Here is a 21657-nt window from a genome sequence, read left to right on the forward strand (position 1 = left end):
TAGTAAAATTGTGGTAATCTATATTATAAACACGCTCTGCAGCTCAGCACAATACTTAACTGTATAATAAGCTCATTGGAGGTCACCTCTAAATACTGAATGATTTAGTGGTATGACTCATTATGAGGCAAGTTTACTTTGAATTAAAATAATAGGAAACTAGGACATTTAAAATAATGACTGTAGCAATGTGTATTGCTGTACTGGCACAGTCAGTTACTTCACATTGATAAATGAATGATGATACTATAAATATACAAAATGATCATGGCAAAATCACATGAAAGCGCAACATACATTTGCTCTGACAGCAAAGGGAAGATTTTAATTTGGTGTTTTTTCCAGTGATGATATGAAAGGACTAGTTTACTGTAGAAAAATACACATATCAGTGGTCTCTGGTGGAACAACTAAGTAATGACAATACGGTTTCTGAATCCTTGTAAACTCATCTTTTGCACTCTGTGCTGCAATTTCTTATTATACGATGATAAACGTCATATTACAATACCGATATCTCTAAATGCTAAAAAGATATAAAATTATATTTTTTGACCATCATACCAAAGTAAGCGCTAAATAGAAAAGGAAACAAACTGAAGCAGGAAACCAATTACTTCAGATGAAGGTGGAGTTGTTAACGTCACGTTACTAAACACGCTAATAGCAACACAAAGGTGGTTAGCTAACTTATCACACAAAAATAAAGTCCTTAAAAACACATCAATTAATAAAACATATCTTGTTGTCCCTTGTCGACAGTAGTAGTGATACAAATCAAACTGATATTCAGCTCTATTCTTTACCATCTTTTTTTATCTTAAGCGTTGTTTACTGTTTACTTTGAGACTCATTTTCTGTTGTCACGTCTGACAAAAGAAAGGCACTTATGTTTTTAAAGGATTAAAATAAAAGGCTTGTACAAAAAGGTAACATTTATTATTCATTAACAGTTTTCCTAAATAACCTATTAAAGGGATCCTCATCAAAACTGTTTATGTAATGCATTTAAGATTAAAACAAATCTTCTAATCTACATTATAAAATATATATTCTTTTCCTCTATTTCTGTATCAGCCTCAAAAGTCATTTAAGGTCAGGCTGTTGTTCAAAAATCCTGTGGATGCCGACTCATTAGGTCCCATGCCCAGGTTTTGAGCGAGGTGTGTCCACATAACTTCTTCATAAGAATTCCATAGAATTGCAAAGAAGAAAAAAAATGCACAAAATCATTGTATGTCTTCATTTTCCTAATCTTCACTCTTTTTTTCCTTGTGAATTATTTGATGGTCTCACCTCTCCGCCTCAACTCATAGACATGCAACAGGTGGGCAACTTTCAACCTCGCCTGCTCTTCTATGATTCATCACCTTCTCACTCAGCTGCTCAGCGCTGCTGCCGTCTCTTCCGGTGCTGCCGACGTCCCACATCCTGAAAAGGGCCTGCAGGAGGGTCCGGTGTCACCAACCCATCAGTCATCTTCTGGTACACCAGGGTGGAGTCAGGTGCCACAGCACACAACAGCATAGGAAAGCCTCTGTCCAGCACGTGGCGAATGCTGCAAAGAAGCAGGGAGGAAGAAGCTGGAAATTTGGGAAATTTAGGCAAAACAACATGGGATGGTGTCATTATCACCTTCTGTGGCTCAGAGATCGGTGGACAGGCAGGGGAAGGACAGTCTGGATGGGGCCTCCTTCCTTCTCCTTCACCTCCAGTAAAACCACCTGCAATCCAGGACTCTTGACACAAGACACCTCTTTCCACCGACGCACTGCAGAGATCAAGAAACACAGAGCGAGTATGGTAACCAAACCGGTCACATACAGTAGGTGAAGTTTAAGCCTCGCAAAGGTAACTGCATGTTGTGGACGTTATCTGTCACCAGCTGAGTACTGGGGCCTGTTTCACAAAATCTAGATATGGTATCCTGGCTTAGTTAAACCTTGGTTTGGTTTCATAAAAGCAGTGGTACATAAATTACCATGGAGATTTATTCTGTGAAACTAGCTAACAGCCAGGCTTACTTAATCCTGGTGCCTTTCAGTCAGTGTTTACTCTGATCAGAAACAGTTTCTTACAGTTATTCCATGTCAGAGGGAAGTTTAGCTATAAAATAAATCATAAAATAAATGTACCTTTATGAAGACTGCTGTTTATATTATTACTTGAGGTTTGATTAATATTTTATTGCACTTCTTGACATGACTTTCTGATTGATAAAAGGTGTTTCGGGACAAGTCGGACCCCTCGGCTTTTCTTAATGACTGCCTGCGTGAGCGTTCCCAAGATTCAGCACCACGGAGCACAGAGCCCTGACCGTCCCACAGAGCCCTGACCGTCCCACAGATGATCTGAAGTTGGCTAAAAAAAAAACATTTCAAGTGACATGTTTCTCTTTATTCAGCAGGAGATGTTAAAAATCTGAGCAAAGCCACTATTTGGCGCTCCGTTAGAAGGTATATTTGGCATTGAAACAATATTCTCGCATCTTTATTATCTTCTCACAGAAGTATGTGCGATATTAAGGAGGAATTTTACTAAATTGCAGGTGCAATGAATTACACACACAGAGAGGGGAGGGGGGGGTAATCTTGATGGTGAATAATGTGAGTAACTTTCACTTCCAGGCAGATATTTTGAGCCATTAACTCCTTGAATTATAGAATTATGACAGTTTTAGTTCACTACGCATTCAGTCAGTCCACTAATGTCTACCACACCTTTTGACGCTCTTTAATTATAGCAACAGTGTTTCCTTTATTTACATATTTTTGTCTTTTTCCTCCTCGTATGCTTCCATTAAGAGCTGTTTCTCACTGGGATTTAAGCGTGTGACACGCCTCTTTTCCATTTCTCCATCAGTCAATCTGTGGTCTTTTGAAGACAGCTGTGAATGCGCATTTATCCAGATGAACTACACCTGGCTTGAAGTAGCCTGATCAGACAGAATTGGCAATTGTGAAATAGCTTAAGCCAGGATCCAGTGACTGGGGTCAAGGCTGGCTTTTCTCTGTTATCCTGGTTATCTTAATTCTGCTTTTGTGAAACAGGCCCCTGATTCAGTTTTTTTCTTTATCTGTTTAGAACATGTTTTTATTTGCACATTAATCTCCACACTCCTGACACAAATTTTATAATGACAGTTTAATGTCATTTGTAACTTCTGTACATTGAGTTGTGTGAACTGATTCATTTTAGGGCTTAGTACACAACATATCTACTAACCTAACAACAACAACAAAATACTCATTTTCATTTGTTAAGACCTGCCCAACAGTATCAATCTTTGCATGATATACAAACAGACGGTTACTTTGGTTCCTGAGTGTTCCTACATCTGTAGAACTCACCTTCAGTAAGATCCATGTACACCAGAAATGCTGCATGAACCTGCGCGCTGTCTCCGACCTCCAGGTCCTTCATCTGCTGGTACTGAAGAACAGACGATGGTTAATGCTATACATACATACATACATATACACACACACACACACACACACACATACATACATACATACATACATACATATACACACACACACATACATACATACATACATACACACACACACACACACACACACACACACACACACACACACACACATACATACATACATACATATACATATATACACACACACACATACACACACACCGTTGAATGCTGCAGGATCCAGTTCGGAACTGCTGCAGTTGTTTTCTCACACGTTTCTGCTCCATCTGACGCTCCCGACATTTTCATCACTAAACCTGTCTGCACGACAATTACCGGTTCATTAAACAACTATTCGTGTCACCACATACTGCTGCTGTCACGGCATGGCTGAGTTGTGTTTTCAGGTTTTGCCGGCGTGCCGCATGAAAATTCGTCCGGATGGAAACATGACCCAGTTCTCGTTTTCCGTGCAGCCTGTCAGAAACAGGAAGGAGACCAGCAGCTGCCTTACAGACTGAACTCAGGGCCACAATCAGGCTGTTCCACTCATTATATTCCAGTCATTCATTTAAGTTATAGATTTAATGAATAGATTTACAAATTTAAAATAAATCAGAGAAATATAAATTGCGGATAAATGTAAAACATCAAAGAAATTATTCATTAATACTTCTACAACTGCTACTGGTACTGCTATTAGCTCCTACTACTACTACTAAATATTAATAATAATAATAATAATAATACTAATAATGAAAAGACAACAAATTCATATCTTCGTGTAGTCTATGGTATGGTGGAGATTTCTCTCTCTCTCTCTCTGTGTGTGTGTGTGTGTGTGTGTGTGTGTGTGTGTGTGTGTGTGTGTGTGTGTGTGTGTGTGTGTGTGTGTGTGTGTGTGTGTGTGTGTTTTCTCATGTGTGTGTGAGTCTGGTCTGTCTCTCTCCCTGACTGTTACACCAGGTTGAGTCTGCAGACACATTAAGTTGCCCTGCTGCAAATATGCCTTTTGAATTGAGAGGGTTCATATTTTATTTTCTGATTTTAACAGGAAGACTCTTCCTACACGCCAGCACAGAGGAGCTGCCAGCTGATCAGCTCCTCCAACCAACACAGCAGGAGTCCTCCCTGCTGAAGCCCACAGTGCTGATCACCATCCTCGCTCGCAACGCACAACACAGCCTGCCTTATTTCTTGGGATGCATCGACAGACTGGACTATCCAAAGGACCGCATTGCCATCTGGTAAAACTGCAACTATTCGGGTTTTTTTGTTTGTTTGTTTTTGCATTTATCCTTTAATTTGAATATGTGTTCATCTTTCTGAGGAAAGTAGGAAAATATACACTGTAATTATGGTTTGTGGAAAATATGCTAATGATTTGATATAAAGAGCTCAAACAGAACAACAAGCAGATGTATTAATAGCAATGAAGATACTGTTTTGTGGCAAGTTTGACTGCACTGTAAATGTCATTCTCCACATTCTGCATTGCTGTTCATAAGCAAACAAGCTATTCTCACAGAAGTGAGAAAACTTCCCACAAAGAGAAACAAAGTAAGACAGAAACAAACAAACAAACAAACAAACAAACAAACAAACACTTCAGTGTTCAGTAATGCTCTGTGTGATCGCAGGGCAGCCTCTGACCACAGCATGGATAACAGCACAGCGATGCTCCAGGAGTGGCTCAAAGGAGTTCAGCACCTGTACCACTCTGTGGAGTGGAGACCTGTGGAGCAACCGAGGTGAATGACTGTGAATGTGAAAGTCTGAGGCAGCTACTCCATTTATCATCATGACACTGTTTAATGGGACAATATAAAACCTGCCTGATATCATCTGCTCTTCTGATCCTTCAATCTTTGTGTGTCTCTATCTGTCTCTCAGCTCTTATGCAGATGAGGAGGGACCAAAACACTGGCCTGACTCTCGGTTCACCCATGTGATGAAGTTGAAGCAGATGGCACTCAGAGCAGCCAGACGACTCTGGATCGACTACATATTGGTAAGAAAAACAAACACTAAGAATTAAGTATCTGCTCAGAGAAATTTCCACAATCACAGTGTATCATATCATCTGAATTATATTATTGTTACATATTTTTCTCTCAGTTTGTGGACAGTGACAACTTGCTGACAAACAACCAGACACTTACTGATATGATAGCAGAGAACCTGACAATTGTGGCTCCCATGTTGGAATCAAAAAGCCTTTATTCCAACTTCTGGTGTGGCATAACTCCTCAGGTAAAGTTTGTTAGAGACCAAAACAGAGTATTGTGTAATGGATTGTGCAGAATATTTACTGCAAACTGCAGGGGAGTCACTGTTTTTACTCTCCTAATATACATACAGGGTTACTACAGAAGAACCCCGGAGTATATTCCCATCCGTAAGTGGAAGTGGCAGGGCTGCTTTGCTGTCCCCATGGTGCACTCCACATACCTGCTGGACCTGAGGCGCAGAGTCAGCCGAGCACTGGCCTTCTACCCTCCTCACCCCCAGTACCCATATCATCTGGATGACATCATGGCCTTTGCTTTCTCTGCACGGCAAGCAGGTCAGACCTTTGTCAAACTGTGGTTTCATTTAAGTTACAAAAGGTCGAAATTCTCCTGTGTGGTTTGTATAATTGTCACTTGGTGGTGCTGATTAGTGGCAAGCAGGTAAAAGCACTTAGCTGGAAATACAAACTTAACTGACCTTAATGTGTTTAACTATTGAGTTAAATCAATATAGTTCATAAAGTGTGGAGGTATTCTGATACCAACTATGCTGAAGCCAGACTGAGCAACTGAGTCCAAAATTTAAACATTTGATGGCTTTGCAGTGATACTTTTTTTCTTGAGTGATATGTTTCAGAAATCATTAAATTATCAGTCAGATTATTTACAGCTGTTTACATTGTCCTTACACTAATGCAAAACCTTATATGTAGAAATAAAGAAATAATGTTGAGACTGAAAGTACAAAATATTCAGAGGAAGCTGAGGTTTAAAAAATTAGTCAACATCTTTATTATAGTACATCTTAAAAGTCTTAGTCAGCCTACCATATATGGAATTATGGTGATGTTATTATACATGCTATTTCTTATAAAGATATCACTATATGATAAGCATACAGTTAAGGCAGAATCAAATACTATTTTTGGTATCACTGATCTCGTTAATAGTTTCATAATTTGATGACTTTATGACATGTAGACAGACCATTCTTGTACAAATATATGTTTCTTGTCATACAACAGAGTTGAATTTAGACCATATTTTCACAGAGCTTCTCCAATGAGACTTGATTCATTTTCACCATTGCAGGTGTTCAGATGTACGTGTGCAACAAGGACCACTATGGATATTTACCAGTGCCCCTGAAACAAGACCAGACTGTGGAGGAAGAAGAGGAGAGTTTCACCCACACACACACAGAGGCACTCAGTAAGCCCTTACTCTAATTTTGCATAAAATGTAGGTTAATTAACAGCAGGAGGAACTTTAGGGCTCTCTATCTTCAGTTTTTGCGCTCTGTTTCTTTGGAGCATATTTAGTCTTTTTTTTTTCCTCTCGCAGTCATGACACATGCCTCACTCCTGTGTTAAAGCCCAACGCCTCTCATTTACCTTTCTCCTCCTTTTATTTGAGAGTTTCACGTCACTTAGATGTTGAACTTATCTAACAAATTCTCTTAAAAGAAAAGGAGTGCTTGAAAAAAAAGTACATTTACTGTATTTAATATGAAATATGAATGATTGACTTTTATTTCCAGTTAACTTCACAATGGAGCCTTCACAGTATGTGCACACTACATCTAAAGAACCAGGGAAGATGGGGTTTGATGAGGTACAGATACCGTTTTTAAGCCAGAGGAAATATTTTTCAGTTACATGGTGCCGAACGCTCACTTTTTTCTCCTCCACATAGATCTTTCTGATCAATCTGAAGAGGCGTGCAGACCGAAGGGAGAGGATGCTGAGCTCTCTGGCCGTTCTCGGCATTAATGCTACACTGACAGAGGCCGTGGATGGCAAGTACGACATTCAGACACAGTTCTCTGAATTCAATAGAGGCAGAAGTTTTCAAAAATAAAACTTAGAGTGAAACAATGAAAAAATACTAACTCTGAAAGTTGTAGCCATACCTTGACATGATTAAAATGATTAAAGTATTGAGCGAAAAGTATCCAAAGTGGAGGTATGTTGAGAATAAACCCTTCAGACTGTTAAATGTTTGTTTCTTTATTTGGTTATATTATTACTGATGATCAATACGCAATCAAATGCATCACATATAATTTTGAATGTAAAATGTGAATCTGCAAAAAAATACTAGTAACCAGTGACTTTGACAAAAGCTCAATGATTATTAGTTTCAGGTGTTTATACACTAATGAAAACATAACTATGAACAATATATTCTGTTTCTTCTAATAGAGCTCCTTAAATCTTACACTGTGGACCTTTAAATCTTGAAAACTTTGTACCATTATTATGACAAAAAAAAGTCTGTATGACAGTCAAACAGAATATAAAGATGTATTAACTACCTGTATTGTGAGACACTACACTAGTCCTTTTGTTAATTGAATGGCCTTTACTGCTGGGATTTGACCAGATTAGTTGATGTCTTTTTTTTTGCATTAACGTTGTAGGAATTTATGGTAAAAATGAGAGATCAATGCTCCAAATATAATTTGCCATGTGTTTCACTGATAATGAGCATATTTATTGTTCACAGAGCTCTGAACTCCTCTCAGCTGCAGTCCTTGGGTATAGACATGCTGCCAGGGTACAAAGACCCGTACTCAGACCGCATGTTGACTAGAGGGGAGATTGGCTGCTTCCTCAGCCACTACAACATCTGGAAGCAGGTACAGATTTATAATCTGTGTGGAGCACGCCTGAGCTTTGCAATGACAGTTCAACAACAGTGCAGAGCAGTGCCGTGAACGTGGAACTGATGTGACAGGGTTGACAGGTTTAACTGGAAGCTGCTCATGATGAGTATCGGCTTTGTAAATGTGTCGCCCTCTAGGTGGTACAGCAGGAACTACTGCAAGTGTTGGTGCTTGAGGATGATGTAAGATTTGAACCTGGATTTTACAGCCGGCTGGTGACCATCATGGACGATGTGCAGAGGGTGGGACTTCAGTGGGAGCTCATGTAAGTAAGTTCTTCTTCCTTCTCAATGATTGAATCCTTTTCATGTCCACATTGAGCTTCAATAGAGACTTTCTCCCTGTAGTTATGTAGGCCGTAAGCGGCTGCAGGTGAAGGAGCCAGAGTACTGGGTGAAGGGAGTCCGTAACCTGGTGCACCCAGACTACTCCTACTGGACCCTGGGTTATGTCCTTTCACTGAGTGGTGCCAAGAAGCTCCTGCAGACAAAACCCCTGAGCAAAATGCTGCCTGTTGATGAGTTCCTGCCTGTCATGTTCAACAAGCACCCGAAGTGCGTCTCACATATTTAAATATTATGATTTAATACCAGTTAAACCCTTCTCTGTCCAGTTTTAAGTCATCATGTGAACCTCCCTGTCCCTCCAGACAACAGTACATGCAGTATTTTGAGCAAAGGGACCTGAGAGCCTTTTCAGTGGAGCCTCTGCTGCTCTTCCCCACACACTTCACTGGCGAGCCCGGCTACTTCAGCGACACAGAGACTTCCACCATCTGGGATGACGAGGCCATACAAACAGACTGGGACAGAGACAAAGCCAAACACAGCCGTGCGCAGGCAGCTGAGGAAGTAAAGTTTCGACCTGTGAGTCATGGTGAGGCGCCTCCTGTCTCTGTCAGTGACAACAGAGATGAGCTCTGAGGAGGACTGACAGTACAAACACACGTCATGTTACACACCATTACTGGCCTGGGCCCTGATTAAACTCAAATCCTCTCCCTCTTTTTGCAGTGTGTAGCCTGTCTGGTCCCAGATTTAGGCATAAATACAAACCAGGACAGTCAAGTCAGGAGTTTTTTTTAGGCCCGGGTTGTAATCCAGCCTTCTAGAAACCAAAATCACCTGGTAAATAACACTGCAAGTGTCTTTCTAAAAGTAACATTGTTCAGGATTAATACTGTATATACCTTGCAAAGAAGGTTCAGCATTTAGTTTATAAAAATAATAATAAACTTTATTTGTGTATCACCTGTTGTACAAGAAATGCAGTTTAATGTGCTTTACAGCTAGAAAATGACATGCACCAAGTGCCTCATATAAAAACACATACAGGAACATTGAAACATGTTAAAATATAATTTAAGAATAAAAATAAAATGCACAATAACAGATGACATTAAACACAAGACAACACGATAAAATAAAGTACAGTTGTAGTTAAAAAAAATATACACTAAATCAAAACACATTTTAAAGGCACAGTGGTGCAAAGTGCAGCCATGTGCAAGAAACCTTCAGATGTAGCTGGTTAAAGAGATTTGTTTTAAGCTTTCTTTTACTGAGCTCACATCCCTGATATCTGCACGTAGTTTGTTACACAGTTTTGGAGCATAACTGACAGTTTAAGTAATATATGCTTAAAGATGCACATATTATCTGCAGGTAATTGAAGCAATGTACTGTTTCGACCATGACAATTTAACCTTTTAACATTATGACATACATGATAATGTTTTGTGTTGTTATAACATCTTGGTATTACTACATACTAGTGACATATGGTGATTTATTGTTATGTAACATTTCAATTTATTACCAGAAAGGTATCTTTATTAATTGACGTGAGTATGTATAGGTTCAGGTAGAAGTTTTTGGAAAATAAGTTTTGTAATACAAACTGATAAAATAAAGTTTCTTGTGAAAACATAATTTGGTACGTAGCCATGTCAATAAAATGCATTAAAATAACATTCAAAATAAAAAGTTAGAACTTTAAAAGGAACCGGTTGATGAGAGGTTTTACATTACATGAACACAGTGACTTTTTGTAAGAGTTGTCTGAAAGTGGACTTGAGCTCAGAGATGAGCTCAAGATGGAGACTTTGTTCAGATACTACAGCTCTGCTTCTCACAGTAACGCCACAGTTAAAGTTCAAATACAGCCTCAGGTGAATTACTGAGTCATGATGTCACTTCTGTCTTTCAAAAGAGGGAACATCATGTTGATTAAAGGCATGTGGTTAGAATTAAGAGCTTGAACTGACATCCAGCAAAGCCACTTTCTTCTACTCCAACTCAGTTTTTAAAATTTCACATGTATGTACTATTATGTAAAAGGAAGACAGAGATGCAATAAACTTAAGAATTTTTATTTTTAAAAAAAGCACTGGTCAAGCAAACATTGGAACCATTTATTAGTACTGTTCCATATCACAAAATGAGTTATGAAAAGAAAAATTAAACCACACAAATGATACGTAATAAATTAATCAGCACAACAAAAGAAATAAAAACATGCTTGTACTTCGGTGTTGCACAGGAACTATCGAAACTCCAATGCTGAAAATTTAAGACACCTGAGAATATAAATATCAAAACAGCTTGTTGCAGCATTTATTTAGTTCCAGTTCCTCCTATTTCACTCAACTAAAGCTTTGATAAGAGGATTTTAAAAAATTACATTAATGTAAAAATTAGGCATCAATTTAAAAAAAACAACCATCCACTTTTGTACAATGTGCATATCTGAATTAGTGTGGTTACAAGAGAAATTATATTTTTGTTTTTGTTTTAGCGAGGCAGTGCAGCACAAATTAAATCTGGGCTGGATAATGCTCGGCTGTCATCAAGCCACATTCAGTGATATGAACAAAGAGATTTGGACTGAGCTTTTTCAATCAATTTTATCAGTGAATTGACAGTTTACATGTATGGTTTTTACTTCCGGTGCTGGGCTTTAATGAAGGTTGGTGCAGGATTTATCTAGTAGATTCGTTTTCTACTGTCGATCAGCAACAGAAGTTCACCGAGGCAGGGAAAAAGGAGTTCTGCTGCTACACAGGTAGTCATGATTTTGCATAAAGTAAGTAAGGACAAGGGTACATAACAGACCATCTAGCTGGTAAAAACTAACTTCTGAAATCCAAGGCTCAATGGCTTTATAGGAATTTCTGAAAGACGGGTTTGGATGGATTTTGTACAGACATTGCAAAATAAAATAAAAAAAAAACAACAACTGTGAGGTATGTTCTTCTTGTGATATTATAGCGTTGAGAGTCTGTGTCAGATGACACTTCCATCTGCGAGAAGAGGTGGAAGCAAATATTTCCATTTGAAAACGTGAAAAAAAAAAAAACAAGTATATTGAGTTTGTCCATGTGTTCGAGGTTACTGCCAGCAGCAACCAAAAACTTTCAACAGATTGAACGTCCCGAGAAGAAGATAAAAGATGAAGGAGAGTACAAAATTTCAAAGCTCCCATTAAACTGAAACCAACAGTGAACTGGTATGTGACGACCGTTTGACATGAATGAGGAAGACATCTGATGTCTTTAATCTTAAGAGTGGAAGAGACAAAAAAGAAAACAATGAAGCAAATTTCATCAAGAAAATAAACACAAACTCCACAACGAGAGATGGCCTGGATTACTAAGCAAACGCAAAAAAAAAAAAAAAAAAAACTAAATAAAAACAACTACCCAGTTCTTTTTTTTTTTTTTTTTTATCACGCTTTCTAAAGCACTTGGAAAAGGCAGTTTTTTTGTTTTTGTTTTTTTACAAACTATTGGTTATCAACACATCAGCAAAGTTCCACAGTGCTTGCTTGTAGAAACACAGTGACAGTGCAAGCCCTTACACTATTCAGCCGAGTACACCTGTAAGAAAAAAGTGCCGTATTGCATAATGAGATTCTGTAATGCACCTGCACGAGGGCATATATACCTATACAATGATCTGACTGTAAACATGGTGCAAAGTAGTTATGACATAGTTTAAGGCTTTCAGAGGTTCCTGAAGAAGTGTTGTTCACTGAGATAAAGGAATATGTCCATGAGTGGGACAAACAGTGTGGAAACATTAAAATAAAAACAATCAACCAGAACTGGACACTGTGTACTCACATAAGATTTTAAATACCTAAATTACTTGCTTGATTTGGTAAAATATGAAAGTTTTCTCTTGAAGGATAGTTCCTGAAATACATGAGCACGATTCAAGGTTTTGGCAAGACAGGAATGTTTAGGTGACAGTTCGCTTAAATTTACTGAGCAGGTGCTAAATAAATCCTCATTGGTTTATCACAGTGTGGGATTTTTTTTTTTTTGTCAAACACAGATTACCTGATAACAGATAATTACGAGGCCCAAATTCACTTTGTGAATATATATATATATGGATGAGGCCACGCTCCATTGACAATTATTTCCCAACGTTGCATCCAAATGGGCAAAGACCTCGGTTAATTTGGAAACTATTGGAGCAGCCTTTAACCAATCAACTTCCACTACCACATGCGCCAAAACGCTGCCATGGCTGCACCTACATTTTGAAAAAAGGCTTTACTTCAATGCCATCATGCTTAGCCACCCACTCCGGTCACTGATTGGTCCGTTCTTCAGAGTGGCTGAGCAAACTTTCATGTGAACAGGGTTCCTCGACTATAATCACAGCGAAGACTGAAGCTGTGAGCAATAAGCGAGTGTAGTCAGGTTAAAACACAGGAGGAACTAATAACATTATTTATGTCTACATCCCATTTAGAATTGCCTGGTTCAATGACAAATATACACAGAATCGAGTCACTGTTCATGTTATTAGTACCGCTGTGCTTTGGACAAGTGACAAAGTTGAAATGTCCATCAACCAACCTTTTAACCTTTTTGTGAGACTGTTGAGGGCAAAAAAAAAAATAGCTGGATGCACGATAATATCGGCATGTCATCGGTATAGACTGATATCAGCTTTAAAATGAAATATCGACATCAGCCAAAAATGAATATTTCGGTCGATGTGACACGCTGAGAAATTGACGCTTTAATTTTGCCAGAAAACTCATAGTTGACGCCTCGTCCCGGGCACGACGGTGCATCAACATGTCTGCGGCGTTAAAAGTTTGTTAAAAGTGGTTGAAAGTTGCCGTTTGCAATATTTGCTCATTGTCTGTCACTTGCGGAGGAGCCACATCGCTTTCCTTCAACACTGCCAGCTTGAATTGTCCATCTGAAGGTGGACCAATTTGTGAAGAGAAAAGAATGTATGCATGGATCGGTGTCTGCAATCAGAAAAAGAAAAAAAAGTTGGAAAATATCCAATAGCCTTTTGTGCATCCCGACCTGACCCACAAATGTATTCTGCCATCTGGCTCCACGTCCCTGATGGGTGAAGTGAATGCTGTTCATTTTGAAGGCTGAAAAAAACCCAACTCATGTCATCTGTTTCCCCCAAAAATATTTTTGATACCATTGCATAGACACTTTTCCCAGTTCTGTCGCTAACACACAAAAAAAGTAAATAATGAAAAATATACACACCGACACTCACAGGCAATGCCATCCTATTAAGCATATAATTACCCCTAATTATCACATATTAATTCTGCTGCTAGTAGCATTACCACTTTTTCTACATTTAAAAGCTTAAAGCTTATATACATTTGCATCAATATTAGACATAATACTGCTGTGTATTATGTGTCAGCCTGTCATGGATGATAACCGATCCAGCTTTAAGGATGGCGTGCAAACAGCTCTTCTACTGTGAAATTTGATCCACTTTCTGGCAAAATTAATATTTGATCTATAGATAAATTGGCTATACAGGAAAAAAATATTGACAAAATTGCCTCAATGATGGTTACTAAATTAATAAAAAAATAAAAAAAAAAAATGAAGGAATGCATCACCACTAAAACTTAGAATCAGCAAAGCTAAAACAAAACACATATTTTTTTTTAAAAAAAGCTAAAAAGCTTCTAGTCACTGCTTCGCTACCTAATATCACAATATTGTGCTACTTGTGGTAAATAAACTGAAAAGCAAAACAACAACCTACAAATTAACCACAAGAAACCAGAGGAGTTTTTGGCTGATGATGAATGTGCAGATTATTACAGAAAAGGTGAAAAATCCCTGCAATTTGTGAACATGTTTCCGTTTGAGACGATGAGGTTATGTTTAGGGTTGGGTTTAGTTTATCCATTTAAATCTGCTTCTTGATTCGGGCTTTTATTCAAATCCCAAAATCGAGAAAAAAAATTGTTTTCATAACATTTATGCTGCCATAAGCTTACAATAAACAATGAGGTATTTTGTTATTTGGTTTTGGTTAAAAGAAAGAGCGCTAAAAATCTTCATTGCTGTGCCGGCTGTTTTTATTTGCTATGGCATGAAAACCTAATAATATTGTAGTATTAGAAAATATTGCAAACCACTGCTGCATGGTGGTTTTACACATCAGTTTTGTATTATGTGATAAAGTAACTTAATTTATCCGGTATTTGATTCAGGGAATAAAACCAAAAACATTCGCTATAAAAAAGTTTTGCAATTAAATATTACGACACAAAAAAGCCCTGCAGACCTGCATCATTATAGTAAATAGGAATTCATTTTTACCCAACTCCCTCATGTATTTCTTTTCATGCCATAATTCCATTTCGTTGCATCATTTCTACCTTTCATTAACCAATCTTAAAAAGCTAGTAGCTCCGGTCTGCCATACTGTAAACATTACACACATACTTTGAGACATGTGCAACAGGTGATGAAAATAAAACTGCACTAGGTCCGAACTCTTGACTTTCAGGAAAAGATAACTGGAATCAAAAAGCAAATTTTACAGGAGAATCCGAGATGTATGGAACAGTTTAAGAACCCAACCCTAGTTATGTTGAGTAAGGTGGATAGTGGTCACATGACTTGTCTGTGTGGATGGAGAGATGAACCTACTCCCCCCCCCCCCCCCGGTCACATCCAGCTCGATGTGTGTTGGCTTGCGTACATTGTGTATGTGCACATGTTTGAGGACAACACAGCTATGCTAAATCCTAATCAGTGGATCTGATTGTAGCTGGTTAACTTGAAACCAACGTGACCGCCCGCGCTCCCGTGCACCCCGAGCACACAGGAAACCCCCGAAACCATCCTAATCGTGCATGGCAAAGTTAGAAGCGGGGGATGCGCCCTTGTTGCGTCCCAACATGAAGGGCTGGAAGTCAGGGTGACGGCGGGCGTGCTTGATCAGGTGGTCGCTGCGCATGAAGCGCTTGTCGCACAGCGGGCACAGGAAGCGTTTTTCCCCCGTGTGGGTGCGGGTGTGGCGGGCGAGCTCATCGGAGCGGGCGAACTTCTTCTCACAGTCAGGCCAGGTGCACGGGAATGGCCTCTCACCTGCAATACAGAGGCACGAGAGAGCAGGGACAACCATTAAGAGTCACATTATTTACCACTAGATATGGACAAAATCAAACAATCTGTGTGATATGGCGACAATATTTTAGGGATTGCAGTTGGTGCTTTTACAGCTCAGTTACACAAGAGATTTTGGATAAATTATCAGTACAGTGGGTATTACAATCTAATAAATTCAGAAAGTGACATCACGTTACTGTGATGAAGCCTTTAAAACCAAGAAAAGACAACACTGATTCCATATCGAGAAAATTGTGTATCTGCTGGGAGCTCCACACGGACCTTTTTGCGATTGTATTTGTCGTGACCGCTGTTTGTACTGTAGCAGCCGATCCTACAGCTTCGCATGTTTTACCGGCAAATGGTAACGTGTTCCCCTTTTGGCAAACAGCTTTTAGGTGCGTTACCGCCACTTTCTGGCGGTAGCGATGCATTACTACTCGTCGCTGGTAAAAATGAGGGAAATAAGACCACAGGTTGCATAAGCTATTCAGTATTGTATTTTTAAATAACTTATAAAATCTTCTCCCATCCCTGGTTGATATAATGTCAATATATTGCACAGACCTATTAACAAGTATCAATCTAAAATGTTGTCACTATTTTTACTCTACAATCACGCAACAGAAAAAGCAGAGACAGTACGCCCTAGACAGACTACTCCCTTCATCATTTGATTTATATGCACAATGATCACATCAAACCAGTATTGAACAAATGCAGTGCACTGATTAAATAGCATTCAAAATGTATAATTATTTGAATTAGCAATGAATCTGCAAATATTCTAGATGAACAGGTTGATCAATTGGTTTATACGATGTCAGAAAATAAGGGGAAAAATTCTCATTTCAATGTCCTACAGCCTCTAGTGACATCTAGTGATCAGTAGCCTGCTCCTAACCCCAAAATATATTCAGTTGACCATCACACAAGACAAAGACAAGCAGCAAACCCTAACATGCGAGAGGTTTAAACTAAAAATATTTTGTATTTTTGCTCATGTCATTTGATAAAACAAATAGTTGATCATTTTACTGTTGGTTAAATAATGAATTAAGATTTAAAAAGATGCTGTTTCAGCAGTAATATGTGCTATACATGTGTATGCGTGTAGCCTCTCATGGTTCACAATGAAACAGCCAAGCATTGCACTTAGCTGCTCCTCCAAATTTGATTTTATCATTTTAATAACACAGTCTCGGGCAACGTGCCAGCTTGCAGTCTGTTTTGTTTAAAGTAATAATCTCCTTTCAAATGAACAATACAGTGTGCAATGGCTTGTGCTTGCTTGTAGATTTTGTCAAAACACAAACGTGTTGTATCAAAAAAAATAAATTAGTGGGTACTTTTGGTGTTCACATTAAATACATTAAAAAAAAGAAAAGAAAAGAGAGAGACAGTGACAGAAATCTTCTGTCTGCATTTCTTCTACGGAATATGATGAGGCCACACGTATTAATCTCCACGTAGTTAAATACGTGACAAACCATATCCAGGATTTAGATACTTCAGATAAGTCTTCCTAAGCTACCACTAGCCTTAATCTCTTGTAGTCAACACGAGTCAAACCCAGGATAAGCGAGGAGGATGCCCGGGTCCATTTTCAAGATCACAAAGCCCGCTGGCCACGTTGTTGTTCCAGAAGTAGCTGTGGGCGTTACCACCACCAGTTTCTTTGAGCCGTTTCCTGCCCTTAATCCATTTGCGCCTGCTCAGTGACCCAGGACACACCGGTGCCCCTTAGTTTGCAACAACAACAACAACAAAAATAAATAAATCACATGCACATTTCAACTCGGGAGTACATATCCACTGCCGCGCAGATTGGGGGGTGGTGGGTCTATTAAAAAAAAAAAAAAAAAACCCCGATCGAGCTTTTAGTGACTGTGCGCGGTTGAGAAGTTATTACCTCCCCGGTGGCGGGAGGTGAAAACGACATTTTCAGGCGGGTATTTCTTCATTAAATCACCCCCCACCCCCCCCCCAAAAAAAAAAAAAAAATATGACGAAGGGGCTGACGCACCCATTATCGGACGGGCGTCCTCCTCCTCCTCCAAATGTTTTATCAATAATTTACACACTGCAGAGAATAAAGTAGATTTCATCTCGTCAGCGGCCCCAGATGAAGAGGAGGAAGAGGAGCAGGAGGAGGAGCAGGAGGAGGTGATGTCCACAGGAAACCTACACTGCACCGTGCACTTGCTGCGGCCCCTGTGAACTCTGCGCACTCGACGTGAAGGTTTCGTCTTACGTTCAGTTCATATGCAAATCCGGTCGGGAGGAAGACTTTCGTCACAGGTTTGAACGTCCAGCCCAGTTCTTTTGTTGAGTTTACTTCTTTGTCAGGAGTCTCTGAGAGGAGTTTCTCCGTCTTTCCCCTCTTTGTTTGGCCACGTTATTGTAACCTAGCTCGTGGTAAAAAAAAAAAAAAAAAAAAATGGGGGAAAAGATAACCACTGCAATGTTAACAGCAGCGAAATCCCCGAAAGTAAAGAGCACAACACCCCCCCCCCCCTCCTCTTCCTCTTCCTCCTCACATATTTATCTGATTTCAAGGTTTTAATATTAGAGGCGCGCATGTCACAGAAATAGCACAAGTTAACTCGTAAACTTTCCTGGATTACAAACACAGCATGTGAGCTGCTGATGTAACGAAACTGTTGTTGTCGTCTCCGTACCTGTGTGTGTCCGGATGTGTGCCTTCAGGTGGGACGATTTCCCGTAAACTCTGTCGCATCCGTCAAAAGTGCACTGATGTCGCTTTACCGGGGACCGCGGGGCCCCCACCGCTCCCCCCACCCGGAGCTGCTGCTGCTGCTGCTGCTGCTGCCCGGGGATCGGGGTGGCGGAGGGGGTCATGGTAGGGGTGGTCGGGTCGGACAACGTGGTGTAACCGCTCTCCCCACCACACGAGGAGTTGCTGCTCTCCGAGTAGGCCGACATGGGGCGGAACTTGCCGTGCAGGTCGGTGAGGATACCGGCCACCGCCATCATGTTGGCCCCCTCCAGCCTCAGAGTCTCCCGCACTTCCCTGTCCTCGTTCGACCCGTCGTGCTCCCCGGGGAGCAGGCCCGCCGTGGCAGGCTGGCTGGCGGGGGCGACCGGGGTGGGTCTGTGCAGAACAGGGCCGGTAGATATCGATACCAGACACTCGGCAGCGAAATAATCAGACGAAGCGGTCAGCGACATCGTTATCTACTTTGTTCTATTGTCTTTAACGAGGAAACAAATAACGGAAAGAAAAAAAAAAAAAAATCCGCCAGGAGGGGCTAACGGTGTCGTTGGTCTGATCCCGACCTCGTTTTCATCAAACTCGACGAACCAACCTCTTCCAACTGAGCCTCGTTAACGCCATACAGTGTGTCAGTAGTTTAAAAAAAATACTAAATAAACCCCAAAAAGGCACATCTGAGAAAAAAATAGTGTGCTAAAACTGTCCTAACTCCTCGGGCCCAACATGCGTGCCCCTCACTGTCTGACGGTTCATTGTGTCTGAGCCTCGGAGAAGCCGGTCAAACCTACGCCCCCCCGGGTGCGTTCAGGACGTGTCGGATGTAATCCTTCAGAGGTTCTTATTGTTTTAAATTTCAATAACTAACGCTTTTATTTTGTTGTTATGAAAGTAAAACTTTTAACTCAAGTCATCTACAGCACATACAACAAAATTTAGTTCAAAACAAACAGAGAAGCTGGCATTTAACTCTGTTCTTCAATTGTATTTCACATATAACTTGAAAGTTATAAGTATTATTGTTTATATCGTAACAAACTAAAATACATTTGGCACAATATGTGTCAGAAAGGTCACTTCTAACACAGTTTCGTGGCCCGGAAGCTGAGTTGAAAGATAGCTAACGGCATCGTTATTACGGAGACTCCTGAAAACAATTTTTTACCAGTTGTTTGAAGGCATCTTGAGCCAGCAGCACGCAGTAACTGACGTCGCAGCACGGGCGTGGACCGCGGCGGCGGGTGCATCGTGGAAAGTAGGTGGCACTGGAAGGAAGGCAGCCTGGGTAATGATGGGGGAAGGAGATGGGGATGAAAGGCGTGTTGGGTAATTTAGTTTTGAGCTCAGCCGGAAACTGGATAACGTGGCTGAGTGGGAAGGGTCTTAAATAGTTCTGCAACTCGCCATCACAGCACCAAAAAGCTCCACTTTCCCACCTGTTTTTATCCATAGGAGACGGACACTAGATGTCCCTCTTTTCATGTGTTTACTTCTATTAACTGTACTTCATTGTCCTCTGGGAAGTTTATGAATCAGCTGTTAACTCATTGGAACCCACAGTGGTTGTGTGGCTTATTGATTATGGTCATATTGACGGCGTGTGAGTGTTTAAACTCAAACAATCACCAATAAAATCTTTTTTTTTTTTTTTTTTTTTTTTTTTTTTTTTTTTTTTTTTACTATGGAAGAAGAGGCACAACAGCATTAACACTTCAGCATTATTTACTAAGCTGCTTTGCTGCAGCCTGTTTTAAGGTGTTCTTGTTATTTTGTCCAACCCTTTATAATGTAGCAAGGCCATCACTCCTGTCTGATAAATAGCCTATGTGTAACACTGTAAGTAAGACTGCCAGCTTTTAGACTTCAACTTTCCTGGAATAAGCTGAATTTCCTCTCCATTTAAGGTCTTCTGTCTCATGTCTGTCCAAGCCACTGGGGTTATAAGAAAACTTAATGTTCTGTGAGGCCCGTTGCTCAAAGTGATTGGCTCTGCGACTGTTTGTAGCTCCAGCTTGAAGGTATTTCCTGATTGGTTGCTGCAAGTAGTTTGGGTCACTGTGGAAGCCCACATACAAGCCTGGTCATTCAGTGGCCACGAACAGTGCTTGGTTTTCATCTCACTTCCATGTGGAGGCTCAGAGGTAGCCAGACCTGCAGTGACTTTGGGTTGCCATGGCTGTGTCGCTCTCACTGCTTAACTGTGTACATGTTTTACTCATTTTTCTCCTGCTGCGTGGTAAGTTTTGGGGCTTATTTCGTTAGGTTCATTCTTGGTGAGTAATGCTATTTTCCACTGAAAACAGGGCTGATATTTGTGACTTGACTGTAGATGTTCAGAATAGAAGTTTGACAAGCTTTCTTTAAGATGTATTTACATTTTTTTGACAGTAAATCTTAGATTTTTTTTGACCAGATCCTCTGTTCAGCAGGTGATTGCCTTCAAGTGGGACAAAATCTCTGTGATTCAAGTTGTGCTGGTGAGAATTTAGTTTGTTACTAAATGTAATGCACCTCAGATTTGATGCATGCACACCAACAAATTTAAGGTTCATTTTTAAATTCTCTAGGGCAAATTTGCTGTATGCTTTTAAACAAACAGGAATTTCTTTACATATTATTAATATTTTTAATTGTGTATTATTTTGTGTCTGCAGGATACCCTACCTCTGACTTGTCCTATCAGAAAGGGGTGAGGTATACTTACAGGTATAGCACGACAATTACCACCACCCTTCATGGCTCCAATGTCGGCAGGAATGGACTGGCTTTGGACTGTGTGGTTGATATCGACGTGGTCTCCAAGTGTCACCTAATGATGCAGGTCAGCTTTGTTAGAATCGTTTGTATAAGTGCTACAAGAAGCACATGGCGCTATGGTTTCATATGCATGCTTGTCCAACAGATAAGGAATCCACAGATAAAGCGGCTTTCCCCTCAGAAGGAACACTCTGTACAGCGGTTAAAAAGTCTCAGGTAATAATACCCAGTAGATTTCGTTCCGTTTTTAGTGTTTCCACATAGAATAGGAGGCGAATGAATTTACAATGTTTTCTTCTTCTACTCTGTTATTTTGCACGTGTGCATGTGTTTCTATCTGTTCTCTGTTCACAGCGGTTAAAGTGCAAGTTCAGATCATTTTGGAATGCTACAACTGTTTTTCCTATGAATATGATACTC

At 40.0% G+C, this 21657-nt stretch overlaps 4 protein-coding genes across 5 annotated transcripts in view; 2 read left to right on the top strand and 2 right to left on the bottom strand.

Annotated features, from left to right (window-relative positions):
• Positions 1-275: 275 nt before the first annotated feature.
• tsen15 (TSEN15 tRNA splicing endonuclease subunit) lies at positions 276-3843 on the bottom strand. Of its 2 annotated transcripts, XM_069139479.1 has the most exons (5): positions 3659-3843; positions 3351-3432; positions 1636-1771; positions 1371-1558; positions 276-1177 (listed from the first exon to the last, which is right to left on the bottom strand). In XM_069139479.1, the coding sequence occupies exons 1-4, from the start codon at positions 3743-3745 to the stop codon at positions 1387-1389; spliced, it is 477 nt and encodes a 158-aa protein (XP_068995580.1). In that variant the 5' UTR covers positions 3746-3843; the 3' UTR covers positions 276-1177; positions 1371-1386. The 2 variants fall into 2 exon arrangements, with proteins under 2 accessions (XP_068995580.1, XP_068995579.1); XM_069139478.1 differs by having other exon boundaries at positions 276-1558.
• colgalt2a (collagen beta(1-O)galactosyltransferase 2a) lies at positions 3823-9560 on the top strand. The gene is made up of 13 exons (XM_069139535.1): positions 3823-3871; positions 4491-4683; positions 5077-5187; positions 5330-5447; positions 5555-5689; positions 5798-6002; positions 6760-6879; positions 7208-7281; positions 7363-7469; positions 8176-8308; positions 8473-8600; positions 8683-8889; positions 8985-9560. The coding sequence occupies exons 1-13, from the start codon at positions 3823-3825 to the stop codon at positions 9256-9258; spliced, it is 1854 nt and encodes a 617-aa protein (XP_068995636.1). The 3' UTR covers positions 9259-9560.
• A 1130-nt stretch (positions 9561-10690) lies between these two features.
• LOC138192209 (Krueppel-like factor 9) lies at positions 10691-19228 on the bottom strand. The gene is made up of 2 exons (XM_069139462.1): positions 18428-19228; positions 10691-15725 (listed from the first exon to the last, which is right to left on the bottom strand). Exons 1-2 carry the CDS (start codon positions 18936-18938, stop codon positions 15481-15483), a joined length of 756 nt encoding a protein of 251 aa, XP_068995563.1. The 5' UTR covers positions 18939-19228; the 3' UTR covers positions 10691-15480.
• A 1398-nt stretch (positions 19229-20626) lies between these two features.
• Positions 20627-21657, top strand: part of LOC138192210 (uncharacterized) — a 41520-nt gene continuing 40489 nt past the window's right edge. The window contains exons 1-4 of the mRNA XM_069139463.1: positions 20627-20716; positions 20910-20957; positions 21135-21301; positions 21383-21453. Coding sequence (XP_068995564.1) covers positions 20653-20716; positions 20910-20957; positions 21135-21301; positions 21383-21453 — 350 coding nt within the window. The 5' untranslated portion in view covers positions 20627-20652. The remainder of the gene's footprint in view (positions 20717-20909; positions 20958-21134; positions 21302-21382; positions 21454-21657) is intronic.

Source organism: Embiotoca jacksoni, unplaced genomic scaffold (genome assembly GCF_022577435.1).
Source record: "Embiotoca jacksoni isolate LCO1_2020_lvr unplaced genomic scaffold, fEmbJac1.0.p SCAF_83, whole genome shotgun sequence".
In the NCBI taxonomy this organism is placed as follows: Eukaryota; Metazoa; Chordata; class Actinopteri; family Embiotocidae; genus Embiotoca; species Embiotoca jacksoni.